Source organism: Stylophora pistillata, chromosome 8 (assembly GCF_964205215.1).
Source record: "Stylophora pistillata chromosome 8, jaStyPist1.2, whole genome shotgun sequence".
Classification (NCBI taxonomy): Eukaryota; Metazoa; Cnidaria; class Anthozoa; order Scleractinia; family Pocilloporidae; genus Stylophora; species Stylophora pistillata.
In genome coordinates this window covers 25587615-25605584 of record NC_142526.1, presented here as the reverse complement: position 1 = coordinate 25605584, position 17970 = coordinate 25587615, and the positions used below count along the sequence as shown (strand labels likewise).

General features: G+C 37.9%; 1 protein-coding gene across 3 annotated transcripts; it reads left to right on the top strand.

Annotated features, from left to right (window-relative positions):
- The first annotated feature begins 453 nt into the window (after positions 1-453).
- On the top strand, positions 454-16050 carry LOC111333993 (uncharacterized). Of its 3 annotated transcripts, none has more exons than XM_088731036.1 (3): positions 454-495; positions 8098-8774; positions 12227-16050. In XM_088731036.1, exons 1-3 carry the CDS (start codon positions 469-471, stop codon positions 13743-13745), a joined length of 2223 nt encoding a protein of 740 aa, XP_088587162.1. In that variant the 5' UTR covers positions 454-468; the 3' UTR covers positions 13746-16050. The 3 variants fall into 3 exon arrangements, with proteins under 3 accessions (XP_088587162.1, XP_022795415.1, XP_022795406.1); XM_022939680.2 differs by lacking the exon at positions 454-495 and adding an exon at positions 969-1126; XM_022939671.2 differs by lacking the exon at positions 454-495 and adding an exon at positions 6949-8003.
- The last annotated feature ends 1920 nt before the right edge of the window (positions 16051-17970 follow it).

Genomic DNA, 17970 nt, shown 5'->3' with positions numbered 1-17970 from the left:
ATCACGACCTCACGTAGAGGTCTGTGGAATAAAAGTTGTCTATCAGTGCCGGGGAGTTTAGATTATCATGATTAATTTGAGCTCGATCAGCTTGACCAAATAAAGCTAGAACGACCTCTTCTGTGAAGCATTTGGCTCCTTTACAAACTTTGCAAGAGGCGTGTTACTTAAAGATAATATCTGTCATTTTAAATCATTTTCATGGGTGATGCGTATTCTGTCAGTCTCGCAGCTCTTTGTTTTCCGTCGCCACTAGTTTCACAGGGTCAAAATTAAGGTCTTACATGTCTTTTACACAAAGGCTGAACCCCTCTGTTTAGCTGATAATTTCCAGCAGTGGTTTCAACAATAAACTGGAAACTCGAGCGACAAGATGACGAGACGAGATATACATTTTGAATAGCACTGTTTGTTTTCCCATGAACACGGAGAAGAGAAACATGTCTAACATATTGGCTTTTCAAATCAATGGAAGTCTGTCCCCTGAAGGCCAAGGTAATTAATCATTTGTTAAAGATATTTTGAATGGTCATTTAGTTGATCATCGTCGACAGTTCGTTGGCTTCAATAAACAGTTGACGAATTGTCGAGTTTGCCTCCCTCAATTTACGAAATATCACTTTCAAAGGTAACTAAGCCAATCAAAAGAGAACTGGTTCATATTTAGAAAATCTAATTGCAATACTGTCGTTAAAAGGTATCAAGTGTACTCCGTCGAACTTTAAAAGGCTATCGAAAAGAAAGGTGAGATGGAGATATGGTCAACTGAAATCACTGTGAATGTAAAAGACAATTCACCGCAAACTTCCGTTTAGCTTTGACAACAAAGGGCAAAAACTTGGCAAACAGCCGGAAAAGTCGTCTTAATTGCCCTACTTCTGAACTGAACGCTGTCAAAAAACCCCATGACAAGTCAACCGCAATCAAATGAAAAGAGGGCTAAAGTCCTACGAATTAGCATTCACGAAAAACAACCTCGTACTCCTGAACAAAGCCCATTGTTTAATCCAATACTATTTTCAGCGATGAAGTCAGTTTGCGTAGTGTTTATATTTCGTTAACCCTGTCCTTAGAGTTTTCAGTCTACTAACCTTGAACCAACAGAGGAAGGAAATCGAGCATGAAGGTACGTGATTAATAGCTATACCTGCGTTATCGACCTTTTCAGCTGCAGGCTTTAAACATTCCGGAACTAACCACTATGCTACCAACTTCTGACGAAGAAAATGACTTCAAGGAGACCAGCACGCGTGTTTTCACATTCTCCGCCAGAAGTTAACAACATGTTTTATGACGTAGGTTAGCGAGACCGTCAACATGAATTACTACTGTCAAAATAAACCAACGCGCCCACAATTTCCTTCAGTTCGGAAAAGATTTTGTTATCACGCTTGGGAAAAGCGATTAAATTAACGCAAGATCCAATTCCAGAAATTAGTTCCAAGGGGCTGTAATATTAAGCCAGTGTAAACTAGGCAGAGGGAAACTTTTAAATGTGTCTGTGTCCTCATATAACTCATTTCATACTCAACCAAGACATAGTAAAAAGACTAAAAATAGCGAGGGCGACAAAAACATACACCATATTTTTTAGTACTTGACTGAAATTATAAATTATATTTTGGTTTAAAATTAGCTCAATGGTAACTTTGTCTTTTGCTGCCTGTTATCCTCAAGTGTTATTAATCACCATTTCCTTGGCCGTGGTTAGAATTAATGATCATTTTTTTCAAGTCTATATTGAATTGTTTTCCGACTACGCCGAGCTATTTCTTCCTTTTTTAGTCTCTTCCAGGCTCTTTAACGTTGTTCAGAATTGATTTGCTTAATCATTTCAACATTTTAATCACTTAATTCGCCCTGACAAATCCTTCCTTCTCAATCGCGCACAGACTTTATTCGAAACAGATGTAATCGTTGTCTTTACCTGCGAACACTTGTAAATGTACCTTTATAGACCAAATTTTGCCGCCACCTGCACGCGGTCTTCAAGTTATCCAATCACTTAAAAACATATAAAAAATAAAATTTAAAAACTTGAAAAATCCAACTCTTTAAACAATTCTAGATGACTTTTTGTTTTATGGAATTATACTGCAGTAAGTAAAATTCCATTTTTTCCGCTTTGAATGCAAAAATGATATTGCTATCCAGTATTATAGAGAATGAATATTGATTCGTAAGCAGGGCAAAAATAAGACCAACATTCCTTAGTCTACACTAAGGCGTGTAATCATGTGGTTTTAACATGACTGTCTAAAGACAGAATAAATTTTGTATGGAAAGCACTGACAAAAGCAAATATCGCAATCTAATTTCAGCGATCACGCCAGAACTGCGGTCATCACGACAATTTTCACGTAAATTGTTCTTGAAGGAGTTGTTAATTAGGGTGCAGTTTCCTTGAAAAACACGTTCAAGAAAGCGTGCATTAGGTAACGTCCTTCTTGGAACGTCAATAAAGTTAAAAGTTGTCATGTTTTCGAGCAATAAAGCGCCGAGAATATGGTACTTTCTCTGGCTGTGATATTCTGATGCGTTGCTCGATGAAAAGAAGGACCGTCTGATTTGAGTTTTGGGTGGAAACAAATCGATTTCTCTTTCCCTGCGTTTTACGTCACACGAATCAAAAAATATACCACAAGCAGCGCGAAAAAATGGTACCTCTTCACGTTGCTGACGACATATAACGCTGAGTAAGAACTAGACTGCCTGAATTCAAACAAAAGTTCGTGGGAAGGGTCTCTAGGCGTTTGAGACCTTTGATGATTCGCAGGGGAATATAGCTCCATGTCAAGGCGGAATCTCAGCGAGAACTCCTTCAAAAAGACAAGAAACGTCAGTCTATGACTAGCAAAACATTCACACCGTGAAACTGAGTACCTAAAGAAAGTGCAGAACCTTTCACAAGGTGTTGCCAGCGCTAGTTTGTGGTCTTAGAGTCAATTCCGTGATCAGCTGACCTTGTAGTCTTTTCTCTTCAACTGCTTAGCAAAGAGATGCTTAACTAGAAGTTTGGGTCACACAAAGGTCCTTGACTATATTATCTTCGTGATAGGCATTGTGTTACCACAACGATATTTGCCAGTACAGGATAATTTTTAATTCCTTTTGCCGACGGGGCACACTGTTATGGTCTGCACCCTGCATGTTACAACTTTCATAAAATAATTTCACTTCATTTCAACATTCAAAACTGTTCGTTGTAAACCAGTGATTTTTCGTGAACTTTCCTTGCAACAACTCTCACATTAAAGATGTTAGATTTCAGACCTAAAGAAAAACTGGCGAAAAGATCCGTAAGATATCGTGCAGATAAACCCATAAAACAGCAGGGAGCGATATTGGAGGCTGTTGCCCGCTGCCAGCCGTCTATGTTACCGACTCAAATGCCCAAAGAATTCAATGTACTTCTCCTTTAAAAAAAGAGTAGTTTTAGCTGGTATTGATAAATAGATATTGAAACAACTTTGAAGGTAACAACCCAACTTCTTATGTTATACTAAACATTTATTCTGTTTTCAATCCGTTAATGAGTTAGCCATATTTTTAACACGAGCGGAATTCGTTCTTCGCGTGCCCGTCAATAAGTACGCGTGCATCTTCAAGTGATCTAGGTCAGACCTCGTCGTTTTAGCAGCAAAGCGAGCTGTCAAAGATACTTGAATATCGTGAAGTAACTTACAAGGATCATCTGCGATGAGCCTTTATTTGCCCTTTCATTCCTGGTTCAATTGTTAAAGCCAATTTGTAACCACAATCGGGCCAATACAAGACTCCGTTTCTACTCTATGAGATATGGCGCCGTATTGACTCCATATCTTGGACAAATTGACGCTACTATCCGGATGGGAGAATGCGCAAGGGTAAGCGAACAGTTTGATACCACAGATAAGGTCATTCACCGTGTTTAGACTTCTCTATCCATTTGTCCCATTCTCTTCATTATCCCCTTTCGTTAAGCGCGATAACATGTCAGAAACTCGTTTAACTTGTAGAAAGCTTCCGATTAAGAGATAACGTCTGTCGGATCCGGCGTCGAGCTGCTATTCAAATTTTTTTCTCAGCATGTAACAGGTAAGCAAGTTAACGCATGGTTTCGCTTGAACTTACGAGGACGTGATAAAACTTCCTACAAGTGCTTCAACCAAATAATTATTTGCGTCTCGGAGTGTTTTTAGGATGGAGAAACAAGCGTTTGATGTGCAACGAAACGTCTTTCAAATGAAAATAATGCATTTCTACCAATGCCCTCTCTATAACATGATGACATAGATAATTAAACTGCTTTAAAAGTTTTATTGGAGGAAACAATTTTCCGTTTAGAAATTGTCAAGCGGAAGTTCGTAAATATGCAACCTGCTTTCGAAAAAAAGTCCCTTGATTGGAGCAACTACATTCAATCGAGACGCAATTCTTAACTTTTTCACTCCAACATGAGATTAATATGTAATTTTGCTTTACAATATCAATGGAGACATTGGGCAAATTCTCATATCCAATATGAGAAAAAGGTATTGAAGTCCTAAAGGAGAATTCATATTCTGATCTTTGGATTGAAAGGGTTAAGTTACACCCAACGCACTTGCCTTCAGTCCCATTATCAAAATTTTCATTCACAAATTTATGGAAAGTGCAGCCGTAAACAGTTTCATTGTTTCTTTGTGATGAGATGTAAAGTAAATGCAGTGACTTGAATCAGTTTCAAGTTCCTCGGGCAAGAAATGGATTGAAATCATTTGAGAAAATTAAGCTTAATGTCTGGCTGAGTAATGAAGAGGCAAGTCCATTAGCCTAACAATATAAAACTGGCCGCGAGATTTGGTCAGCCATGGACACACATGATCGAGTAACTAACAGCTCCCGAAAGTGAACCTTGACGAACGAATATCCATTGTTTATCTCACTTCCTTTTTTATGCATTAGCGCAACCGTGGGTAAGATCATTTACGTTCGGCAGGAGTAACCTGCATGAGTCTGCTAAAAATTCAGTAATTAAAAAGGAAGGAGTGACGAAGGACTGAGGCTCGACAAAAAAAACATAACAGCTTGTAAAGCTGACAACAATCCTGCAATTAAACTTGTATACCTAATTTGGGTCTAATTTTGGTGTCTGCGGATTATTTTTTCGTTGATTGAATTATATTGAAACTAACTGCACAATCAGTGTAAGTCTATTTTACTGAACTAACCGAAGTTTCTCGCATTTCTCGAGAAATTAATTATCGACTGTGATACTGACAGACATTTTCGCTCACATAGTCTCAAAAATGACTCCGATGGTTTGGTTTAATTTTGGATGAAATGACTCAAAATCGCCTCGAGGCTTATCAAATTAGATAGTGGGCCGTTTTGAGTACAGCTCTCTTTGCTTATTGACAAACTCCGCCTTCGCACTTGCGCAATGACTAAGTCCATTAGCAGTGCGAAACAGAATGGGAGACATTGGGTATTAACGCCAACGCAAGATGTTTGGAGAGGCTAGAAAAACTTTTTTTCTATTCTAGAACTTTTCTAACAAGGTTTAAAGTTAAAAGATGAGAACAGGTTAAGTTAAAGAGGGCCGTGGTGGACCAAGTTAGCACCACAACAAAAGAACAAAACAGTGCAATATTGAAACGGTGTTTGCTTTTTATCTAAAATAACTCCTCAGTAATTATCGAATCACTGACTTGAGTGCATGGTAATGCAAACTGCCAAATAAAAACAAAACTGCTGCGGAAGGAAGATTAACGTTGTACATCTCATGTTTTTTTCATACCTCAATGTCGTCACAGTTATTTATGTGTGTCATGCGTAGGAATTTGTAGAAAACCAATCGAGTGTTGCGGGCGGATGAGAAGAAAATGTTGAATACTCCCAATAGTTCATTACACACAAGAATGCTTCAGCTCGGAATGACTCGGCATTCAGTCAAGTTGGCCACACCACAAATGGCGCGGACAGAGTTAATTCTTTAATCCACTTGACGCTCACCTTAAAGAGGTGGTTTACTCTGTTCCCTGTAAAAATGTCAAAAAGTGCCCCATCATTGTTTTCATTGAGGATGTAGCTAAGCAGCTTTCGCTTGTAGGAGATACCCAGCTAGGAAGTAAAGAACATCGCTAATTCTGGTTGAATAGAATATGAACAGGACGTGAGTATTCGTAATTGGGGTAGTGATTGACGCATTCACGTAAGAAGCACAACTTAATTCAATTTCTTCTCTTCCACCCTAATAATCTGGCTCTAAATCTGATAAAGTTTAAAGTTGACAAGAAACAGGGCATTCTCTAACTTTGCCTCGAATGTGGAGGAGCAAAATGACAGCAAAGTCTCTCTCAGAGCTTCTCGGTCACATGCTTTGTAGTACTCAGTTGTTCCTGTCGCGCACTCTCGTATTCATTTGAGCACAGCACATTTTTATCTGTTTCATCCTTTAGACACAGTAACTAAGAAAAAAACTGAATAGTATTGGCAATAAAAGCACAGTTTATTTCGTCGTCTTTCCATTGTCTGCTTTTTATCGAGAAATGTGCAACATGAGAGATGTGCGCTGATTGATAGGTATCGACTAGATGCCTGCTGAGCGAGCTAAGGTAATGTAAAGATGTTTCCATAATTAGGATATTTGGTCCAAATTTAGCTCAGCCTTTCGCAATGTCATAATTAATCGCTGCTTATGAAGCGAAAACGTGGCAACCGTTTCCAATTATGAGATGAGAAAAGCATCGAGAGCAAACATTTGCGCTTTACAATTTTGCAGTAACCAGACCAAGAATTGATGTTCACCACAAGCTGAACCAAGTAAAGGTATTTTCCTTCTTAGAAGGAATGTAAGTGATTCTTAATAAGCGTGCTTATACAAGGATAACAATGCAGTTTTCTGCCACTTTTTCAAAAGAAGAGAAAATGTTTATAGATATTAAAATATACAACAATAGAAAAGGCGGTCACTCGGTTTTAAGCTTATAAGTGGAACGCCCAAATGAACCATTTGGAACAATGAATTTTGCCGAAAGGCACAAGGAACAGCTGCAAAAATCCATTATTTCTCTACAGAACTGGCGTAATATTTATTTCATCAAAATTCAACAGATGATGTGCGCGAGATGTTTGTCAGTTGTGGACGATATTGGTTTCCTAAAGTTAAGAGAAGAAAAGTTAGCAACAGTGGCATAATTTCTTTTAATTTTCCACCGCTTTTACTCAGAAGCGTTACCTCCGAAAAAGAAGCGCAATAAAGCGTCGTGCCCACAAGCATGAAGTCTCTACAGGATACCAAGCCCTGGGCGACGTAGTGTTTAGACGATATAGTGTCAAATACAAACAAACAAACACGAAATTAACCTTCCTAGCTTTTGGCTTGCGCCTTAGGGCAATTTCAACGACTACAAGAATCTTTGTAGGTTGGCAGATTGCATTTATCCAAAATCCCTCCTTCTTTTTCAGCCATGATTTAAGCGAAGACCCAAGAATGCGAACCCAAATTAGGACAAAAGCATGTCTGGCATTTGAGGAGAAAAGAAGACCCGTTTCCGATTTGTTATTTGAATGAAATGTTGCGTTAAATTTTCTCAGATCGTCTTCTATCTTTACACCCCAAAATTGTAAAGTAAACGTTTTGAACAACAACAGCTTACGCGTGAAAATCTAAGTACAGTCTGGATTGTTCTGCGTTACTGTACTATTTGCAAAGGAAGTAGTTCAAACTTAATGACGTCATTGACAAGTGTCAGTGTTTCCGGTATCTCGATAACTTGATCCCCCACCCTGTTGTCAGTGAAACGTTCAGCAAAACACGATGATGATCCTGAAAGCGTGGTCGGGTTGATCGTAGGAAGATGGTTCGACAGAACTTTCTGGAATTTGTGTTGTTGAAAGAGCAAGTCGATTCAAAATTTGCGTCAGTCGAAAAGCGTGTAAATTATTTGTTCGGCGTTCAGCTTACTCGAGAGGAGGAGGACAGCGAAAGATGTTGGGTGAAAGTCGAAGGCGGCGAAGATGATATTAGGCGCGCCAAGGTTCGCAAAAAAATCTTACTTCTGAAATGGTTAGTTACCGCGCGATTACTCGAATTTGATTTGTTTTGCTAACTCTGAACGTGTCTTTTTACAGGATTATATCATAGAGGTTTGTACACGGACTCTCAGCTCCGTTGAAGAAGCTGAGATTGTTTGGAAGGAAAATAACTTTACCTCGACCCCAGTTGACAGAACTGCGACCAAACAAAACACATCTGTGGTAGAAGTCAATAACAACGACTGTCATAAAGACGAAAAAGATTTAGCTCAGAAAACCACAGACCAGTCATTAGACTCTAACGAAAGAAATCGGAGCGAAGACGCTGACAATTCTTTATCGTTGGAAAAAGTATCCGAAGAGGAATGCGCTGAAACAGCAGAACAGACATTGCCTTCAGACAACATAGAATTTGCTTCTCGAAGCGCATTTGAAATGGGTGTGAATCGCAATGAAGCTAAAAAGCCCAGTGTCGTCGTCGAGAAAGGTAAAGGCGACGAAAAAAGCTGCGATTCCTCTGTTAGTGACGAATCGCTAAGAGACTTTGCGAAGAAACTTGGATACAATGAAGACACGATTACAACTGGGCTTAGCAAGCTTGGACCTTCAGCGGACACTAATTCACTGTTGTCAGAACTTGTGAAAGCCCAGTCTTCTGTGAAACAGTTGGAAGAAGGATCGTCGACCTTCAACTACGAAAAACCAGCTCCTGTCCCTGAAGACTCAAGCTGCCTGAGACCTATCGTCATCGATGGAAGTAATGTTGCCATGAGGTACGTAACGTTTGCATAATCTTCGATCTTCAAATTGCGGTTGTTTCGCATGGTCAATGCATTCTTTAGCTATTACGCTGTTGGATTGAAGTTTTGTTGTTGTCAACATCAGATTTATCTTCCACAGAATCGCTACTAGCAAAACAATCGAGCACTTCACTCGTACGACATTTCTATTTGCACAAATATAAGGTTATACACAACGTACACTGTACAACGAGGTTAACTTATGCAAGATGGCGATCTCACTCTCTCGGGCTTTTTAGGTACTTCTATGAGAAATTTCTCGATGTAATCGCATATTACAAGATTTCATACGTTCAATCTTGCAACATATCAAAGTTTTATCGCTTTAAATCAATTAGGGGTCTTTGAGATTGTATAATTGTGCGTGTTTTGGGGCGGAAGAGACGTGATATTTGGAATAGTCGCACGTGTGTGCAAGTAAAATTGTTTTGGAGTTTAATTGTTTTAAATCACATTTGAATTCGTTGCACGTTTGAATTGGTATTTATCATGAAGTCGTGTACAAATCAGAACAGTTCAGTTTTTATTTAGCTGTTGTCTTGAAAAACTTGAATTTGGACTTTGAGATTTTTATAAGTTGCCATACCGAACATGCCCAAAAGAATTATTTGCAGCTCATATTTTCGTTGATGACGAGTCTTATTTGGTTTCGAAAACTGTTCGCACGATTCTTCTTTAACGGAACTCCTAGAATTATCTGTTTTTAGAACACACTTTAGAGTGAATACTTTCCGCAGGAAAAATTAGTGGAGTAGGTATGGACAAAATCGCTGTAGTGGTTTTAATTAGAGAATGAAGTAATTTCCGAATCGTTATTTTCCTTTAGATAAATTTTTGGGATATCGGAAGTACGTTCCGCTACCCACCACCTCAACCCGTTACCAGAGTTTCTCATACGCAATATTTCCGTCGTTTGTTTGATTTCAGAAAGTCAAGACTATTTCTTTACTATAGGGAAAATTCCTCATACCAAAACCTTTTAGATATCCTATTTCAAAAGGAAGGGGTTAATGCTGAAAACTGTTCAATTTTAACTTCTAAATATCTTTAAATCCAATAGTTTTCAAAGCAAAAAGAAATTCACAGCGCATTTGCAGTTGTTTTCGCTTGCCAAACTTTTGTTGTTACCTCTTTTAAGTATCATTTTTTTGTTATACTTTGACTTTGGCTGGTTCAGCCTCGGAACAGAACTAAATGGTTACTTCTGGATGAGGGGATTTAAGTTTCAGTGATGCGAGCAATTGACCAGTAATCACAAAAGATGCTTAAAGACTGTCTCAGACAGGAAGAGGCTTTTAGAGGGCTTATAAATTGGGCCAACCATATTATCAAGTTTGTCGAAAGGAAGTATTCTATCATAATCCAATATGTCATCTGGCTTTTTCTATGACATGGAAAGGTATCACAGAGATTTCAAATATTTGACTCTGGATAATTGATCACAGTCATGAAATTTGAGAGAATGTCCCTCAAAAGCATGTAGCTTGGTACTAGACAAAATAATCAGTTTAAATCAATTCATCATAACTTGATCTCAACCTTTTCAAGACCTTGACATAATAGCTATGGGCCACATGCATTAAATAGTTGATGTAATAGTAAACTAGAGGCATATTTGCATTCACTCGGGCTTTCCTTTGTTAAGATACTTTGTTTTTTTTTGTCTTCATTTGTTTATTCTGCTTGTTTCATGGTCACATTGATCATACAGGATGAGATTTGCATTTATGCTCCTCTCTATTAGTGTGGGTTTACCTTGAACACTGTGTGCATATTTTTTATGCCGTTTGAGTGTACTATACACATGCAGATTTTGCTACAAGATATAGCGACACTAATTTTATTTGCCCAAGATTTAATCGTATGACCAAAGGCGGTAGATCATTCGCAGTCACTACCTGTAAACTTTGGAATAGCTTAAGTCTAGAACTCAGGAATTCTGTGTCATTAGAATCTTTTAAGAACAATTATAGAAACAACCTTCTTAACTTAAGGTACAACAGAAACTGCATCATTTTATAGTCTAACATATGGTTTATCATTTGCTCACAAGTTACATTTTATTTTTACTTGTAATTCGTCTTCTTATTAGATAAATATTCCTAGTTTTAATTGATAGTTATGTTAGAATTCAACATACATTGCTTGTTAGAAGTTTTTAAAGAGAGAGTCACAAGTTTATTAGTTACTTCAACTATTCCGTGCCACCCTCTCTAAATAAAGTGTATTATTATTACTGTGGCAAAAACTTCTCTTCTTCCACTAATACACTGTGCCTTATGCTCATTGGTCAAAATGTCTTGCATGCGAGTTAGGAACGTGACTGTGATTTGCCACCAAATGAAAAAAAGAAAAGCTGGAATTTCAACTTGGGCATTTCCTTTGGAAAGCTTGAGTTACTAGTCTTAAGAGGTAGAAGTTAAAATATAATTGGTGTGCACAGTCTAATTTGTTTTAAACCTTTACACTCTTACATCAGTATTCATATTCTTTATTTTTACTCTGGTAGTGACAAGTAATTTTTCTAATGACAATTAGGAGCTTTTGAAATTGGTTATCATTTCCATGTGAGGAGAAATTAGAAGCCAGTCTTCGTTAGGGGTTAAATGGTGTCAATTGTACTGAAAGTAACAGAGTTCTTGTGTATTTATGAGAAAACAATTTTTTTTTTAATCATTTTGAGTCAGGTTACCAGTAGTTCCAGAAATGTTTCACTAAGTCCATTTAAAAAAGTCCAGACACCTTGGTTATGCTTTTTGCTGTCTATTAGAAATTTAATAAATTGTTACCATCACTCTATAAATTTTCTATTCCTTATTTTATGTTGAGAGTACCGTATATGCCCGCGTATAAGCCGTACTTTTTTCCAAAAATCGCTAGAAATTGGGGTTGTGGCTTATCTGCGGGATAAGATTTGAAAAAGGTGTAGTGAACAATGACGCTGATAGCCAGTTTTTCATTTTTGTGCCCGATCTAATGCCTGGTTACTAAGCTTCAAATGTTCTGCTCACATTCTTGTTGTAATGCAGAAATCTAGGGAAAAACTGTCTTGAATGAAGAAATTCCTGTCAACAAATACCAGAAAAAGATCAGTCATATGTCAAAGTTGGTAGAAACGATGTTCATTATATTAAAGTGCTAAAATTGTGGGTAAGACTTTGAAGTATTTTCCATCGCAATGTTAATATTGAGTTTATGTTCGATGAACATTGGATGAAGAAGACTTCTCAAGACTCGACTTTGGATTTCTTTTGATTTCTTACAAAAAAAATTTTTTTTCCAAAATTTGAGCTCCTAAATTCAGGGTTGCGGCTTATCTGCGGGTGTGGCTAATCTCCGGGCTTTTATGGTAGCTAGTTTTGATCATCAATAAACTCAATTAAATTGAATCGCACTCAGAGATTTTATTTTTATTTTTCTGATAGTCATGGGAATCAGAAAGTATTCTCCTGTAGGGGAATTGGTCTAGTCGTGGACTGGTTTCTTGCAAGAAATCACCTCAACATAAAAGTTTTCGTCCCTAGGTGGCGCAAAAATGCACCACGTCCTGACTCACCCATCACCAATCAAGACGTGCTGAAAAGGCTTGAAGAGGACCGTATCCTTGTGTGGACCCCAAGCAGACCAGCTGCCAATGGGAAAATCATCAAATGTTATGATGACCGTTACATCATCAAGCATGCCGCTGACATCGATGGTGTTATTGTTTCAAATGATAACTTCCGTGACCTGATGGCAGAAAGTCATGACTGGAGGAAAGTCATTGAACAGCGTCTTTTGATGTACTCATTTGTTGATGACAAATTCATGCCACCGGATGACCCCATAGGGAGGCATGGTCCTACCTTGGATGAATTCCTCAAAAAGGGATGTGGAAAATTGTGTCCATATTTAAGCAAATGCACATATGGAAAACGCTGCAGATTTCTTCACCCTGACAGAAATCAAGGGAGAGAGGTAAATTGTGTTCCAGCAAACACAGCACATCTACCTCCAGAAGTCCCCTATGGCCATGTTTCAAGGCCACCTAAACCACTGCCGCCGTGCCCTCCAAGGCCACTGCCAGCCACACCAACAGAATTTCTTCAAAAGCCTCTGCCATTACCACCACACAGTGAATTCCCTGCAGAGATGGCAAGGGTGTTTCCACCAACCTTAAGGACAGGCCAGGTCGTGGGAATTGGGGAGCGGAGATCTGACCCATTGCCATGTCAAAAACAACTTCCTCCTGATGTGCAAGCAATGCAAGTCCGGTTTCAGAGAACTCATAGCATTGGAAGTGTTCAAGACCAAGCTTGTGGCGGTGCTCCAGTTGGCCCTGTCGGCACAATGTTGCGACGCGGAAGTCTACCCCATGCCTATCATCCTCCACAGTATTCATCCCATTCTGGACACCCTGATATTATGGTGCGTGGCTCTATGACACTACCTCGAATGCCAAGGGAAAAGGTTGACTGGATGATCCAAGAGCAGATGTTTGGAGGGAGCCCATACCAATATAGACCTCAGTACCACTCCAATCCACCTGTCAGTAGCCCGTCACATTACAAGGGCCACCCACCAGCAAGCCTTCCGCCAAACCACTGGAACCTTCCACCATTCCCACCGGCACACCATCAATACCCTCCTGTACAGCAGTATCATCACTATAGACCAGCTCCACCATATGATCATAGTCGCACTCCATGTGGACAGAACAACAACTACATGTTCCGCTCACGAGCTCCCCCAATAATTGGTGGAATCTCTCGTGATGTGACAGATAATCCTGAAGAGGGTGATAACCCATCATCACATGAGGATCTCAGAATCAATGCCTACGACAAGCTTTGTGAAATATTCCCTGATGAAGTTGAGAAAGTTCTCAAGATCCTTGATAAGTATCCAGATGAAACCAGCATTGAGAGTTTGACCCAGCACATGTTGGATGACATAGATGAGTAATCACATAAATTAACTAGTGTTACGGATCATAATGTTTATGAAAAAGAAACAGGCCAGGGAACTGACCGTAAATTTGGTGCACAATAGCTCGACACCAGGACAGAACATGTTTTTATTACACTTGATATTGTTAAGTTTAAGGTATATCAGGTACATTTGATGGTTTGGTACCTAGTGTGAGGGTGTGGTAATTTTGTTCATGAAGCTCTATCTAGTAAATTATTGACCAGAAATGTTTAGAATTTGTAGAGTGACATTTCTTCAAAGTTGTAGGGTTTAGTGGTTACAGCATGTCAACATTGCTGATTGAATTTGTCTTTTTGTTCTTCACAGACATCTACCAAATTTGGGATTGTGAATTTACTCAAAAATTTATTTCAAAATGGGAAAATTTTAGCCATGCTTCCTGTAGGCAAGTTAGAGAAAACTTTCTTTTTGTATCTTACCATAGTTTAATTTTGGGGATTTATTGTTTTAAATGATAAACCTGGCATTTATAGAGATTTCACATGTATACTACTGGAAATATTTGGAGGATATTTGTAAAAAGGTTTTCTAGTCTGTCATTTTATAAATGCCATTATTCCTTACATTTTTATGAGGTTTGATTGAAGTTTAACGAAAGTATTCGTGCAGGATAGCTGTTGAACTGGTAAGTTCATGCATTTTGATGTTGACATGCTAGTAATATTTTTAAACAGGGAAATTTTGTTATTAGGATAGGTCTAAAATACACACCCATTATAATTTTTACTACACAGTTAAAGTAGCAAAGGTAGAAAATGGCTAATATTAGGAACACTGGTTGGAATGAATGCCTACTTAGGTATGTTCAATGGTCTGTTGAGAAGACACGTTATGTTTTGTTTTTGTACTTTTAATTAATGTTTGAAGCATTCTACAAATTACTGTGTTCATCTTGCAAGAGTCAGTAATTAGGACTAAAAAACTTTGAAGAACTGTAGTCTGTCGGATGTTTCTGAAATTTGGTTCCAAATGAATTTATTTTAAGAACGTTCAGGACAACAGTTGGGTTTATTTTCATCAAACCATCTAAGGTTCTATTTTCCAGTCGGGAATAATTATACATTTCATTGGTAAGATGCCAAGGTTTTTTAGTCATTTTTCAGCCACTATTTTATACTGGGAAAATAAAGGAAGGTGTTTTTAGAGATGGAACATATTATTGATCAAATTTTTGGGGTCAGAACATGGTTTCTTGCTAGACAAGAGATCCTTGCTGGTCAAGCAGTTTTGTAGTACTCATTCTTAAATGGAAATATCTATTTACTCTGCATGAAATTGCCATCATCCTTGGCTACACCTTAAGGGAGCTATGTCAATTGTACATCAATGTGATGTCTGCAATCTGAATTAATCTTATACCATTCATGTTTTGTTTGATGTTTTTCGTTTTTTGATCCACTATTCTGAAGTTGAAAAGAACTATTTAAAAAATCATGACATTGCTCCCTTGATCACTATTTCATCTCAAAGAGTTGGCAACAATGAGGAATCACCAATAAGTAACAAGAATTACAGAACACATGCATGATACAAATTAGAAGGCTAGACTAGAAGTCATGTTCTTGAACATCTAACTTCAGAGTTCCTTTTAAGGAAAACAATAATTGGAGAATAAAACTAGTATGTAGTCAAGGTTTAGTGACTTCTGATCATAATTTGGTACCCTAGATTATTGTGATGGAGTAGAATTTGTAAGCAACAAAGTAAGTTTATGTATTTAAGGTTTTATTGGTAATGTACAGGTTTTCATCAGCTTTTCTCTGATGTTCAGCTTTTTGTAATATTTGCAATATGAGGTGATTTTGATATCATTTTTGTAGGTATGTTAGTATATTCCAGAGCTTAATGTTTGACTTCATGGTATTTGAACCCTGAAAATTGCCTCTGAAAATTGTGAATTATCATAAACCTAAAACTATTGAGGAATCTCTGAACACTTAGTGTTTACAATTACACAGACTGGAACTATTTTAATCTTAATCTTTTTATACAATTTTTTTTAAAAAAAAAAAGTTTGGTAAATGTGAAGAGTTCATTACAATTCAATACTTCCATTTAAGAAAATGTTGAACATGATTTCAGACAATAAGCTCACATCAGGAATGCTCTTTGTGAGAGTGTATAAAATTAGTTTACATTGGAACAACAACAATATTGTGGAATTAATGCCACTTGGTGTAGTTCTGTATATTAGCTGGCTGATGCTTTTTGTCAACCACATATTATACTGAGAAAAAAATGGCATTTTTAAATGACATTAAAACATTGTTAAAATAGATATGGAGTGGTGATTTCTTTGTAGCTACTTACAGACCTAGTGGTAAATGTGCTGGGCTAGGGATTGGAGTCTTGGCCATTTTAGTGTGTCATGGTTGTGTAGGTAATAACATGATTTCAAGTGTAATTTGGTGTTAAAGAAGCACAAGTAAAGTTTACAAAGACAGCAAAATTGTACAAACCTGTAGGGTGAGTGCAATTTGTAGTCTTAGAAACATTTATAGTCAAGTGCTTATTTACAAAAAATTGCACTTGAAATTATATTATTGCTTATTAATAATTTACATGAAAAATGCATCACAGAAAGCCTAGACAGACTAAATTTTGACAGCATGCCCCACATATTTGTGATTTGCGTTTGTTACAACTTTGCCCAAGTGTTAAATGAAAAGTGCCCTTGTTTTCAGCCATTTACATTTTGACATTTACATAGTGCAGACTTCTATGTGGATATATTCAGTCGCGCTTAACAGTATCATAAGGTTGAGATCGGACGTCAGCAATTTTATCAGGCGCCTCTAGCAGCCGCTTCAGTCCATGTAGCGATCTCACCTTCCCACCCATCCCACCCCACCCCGGGGAGGACATCCACTACACAGTAATCTCGTGCATGGGAAATGTAAGTCCCCTACCCCTAACCCTGCAGGAGACGGAACCTACGGCTTTACGTCTTATCCGAGAAGACAAAGCAATGTGAGTGCAGCGTCTTGCTTAAGGACACAAGGTCATGCCCCAGCTAGGACTTGAACCCGGGTCAACCGACCCAGAGTCCAGCGCACTGACCACTGGACTACTCACGCCAATCAGAAGAACAATTTTTTCATGTGTTTTAATGACACCCTACCTCCAGTATGCATAATCTCCATACCTTTATCTATACATTCCCAAAAGTGCTGACAAGGAGAATTTGTTCAACAATCAAGAGCATCTTTAGTTGGACATCATTTTCCTCAATCTCGTGACCTTAATGTTTGTTCCAGGAGTGATGTTGAGTGGAGGAGCTAGATGCTTGTCCCTATCAGGAGTCAAAGGATCAAATGAAGGGAAAACTCTTCAGAGAACCTGTTGAAATGTGGCAGTTTAATGTTTTAATGGATTAGTGAAAAACGAAAGGACAAAAAGTTGAATTTTTGTGACCAGAGAAATCTTAGTATCGCAGTGAAATCTGTGTGAAGTGGAAAAAAAAAAACAGAAGACCTCTTCTGGTATCTTCTTGATATCATGGCGTCCATCTAATAGTGCAAGTTTGGGTAAACTGCACATTGATAACAAGCCTTATTTTTCCATCTGTTACCCTGTCTGTGTATTATTAACTACACCATTGTTTTTAGATTCTTCTTGTGTGTGCCTTGTCAATGAGCTAGATTACTTAAAAGAAATTTTATTGCAACTATGGTAGGATACCAAGGAAGGTCTTTTCAGTCATTGTAGTCTGTGGCTCAATATGCCTACTTGACAAATCTGGCTCTATTACTTTGCATAATATTTATGAACATGAACCAAATGTAATCATAATTGTGTGTAGTTTTTCTAAAAACATTTTAAACTTAACTAAAAAAGCACTTGAAGGTTCTAAGTAAAGGTATTGGGTTTCAGAAGGGCTTAATTTTTGTGTCTATATTTGCATTATGGAAGAGTTTGCCAAATGCAGGTTACTTAATATACATTTAACACAGAAAGACAAAATCAGCACTTAATTTGCTCTCTGCTATTGGCCCATTATATGAGGTCTGCTTAAAACAGACTTTACAATACATTGTACATCTCTACATACAAAACTATTGGACATTCCTGTGTGACTTGGTCTTTGCCCTAGGGGAAATGTGGTTATTGACTAAGAGACAATATTTTACCTATTCATCATGATACTAAAGGATGATTTCCCTTGAATTTGTCACAGGAGGGGTGGGGAAGGAGATAG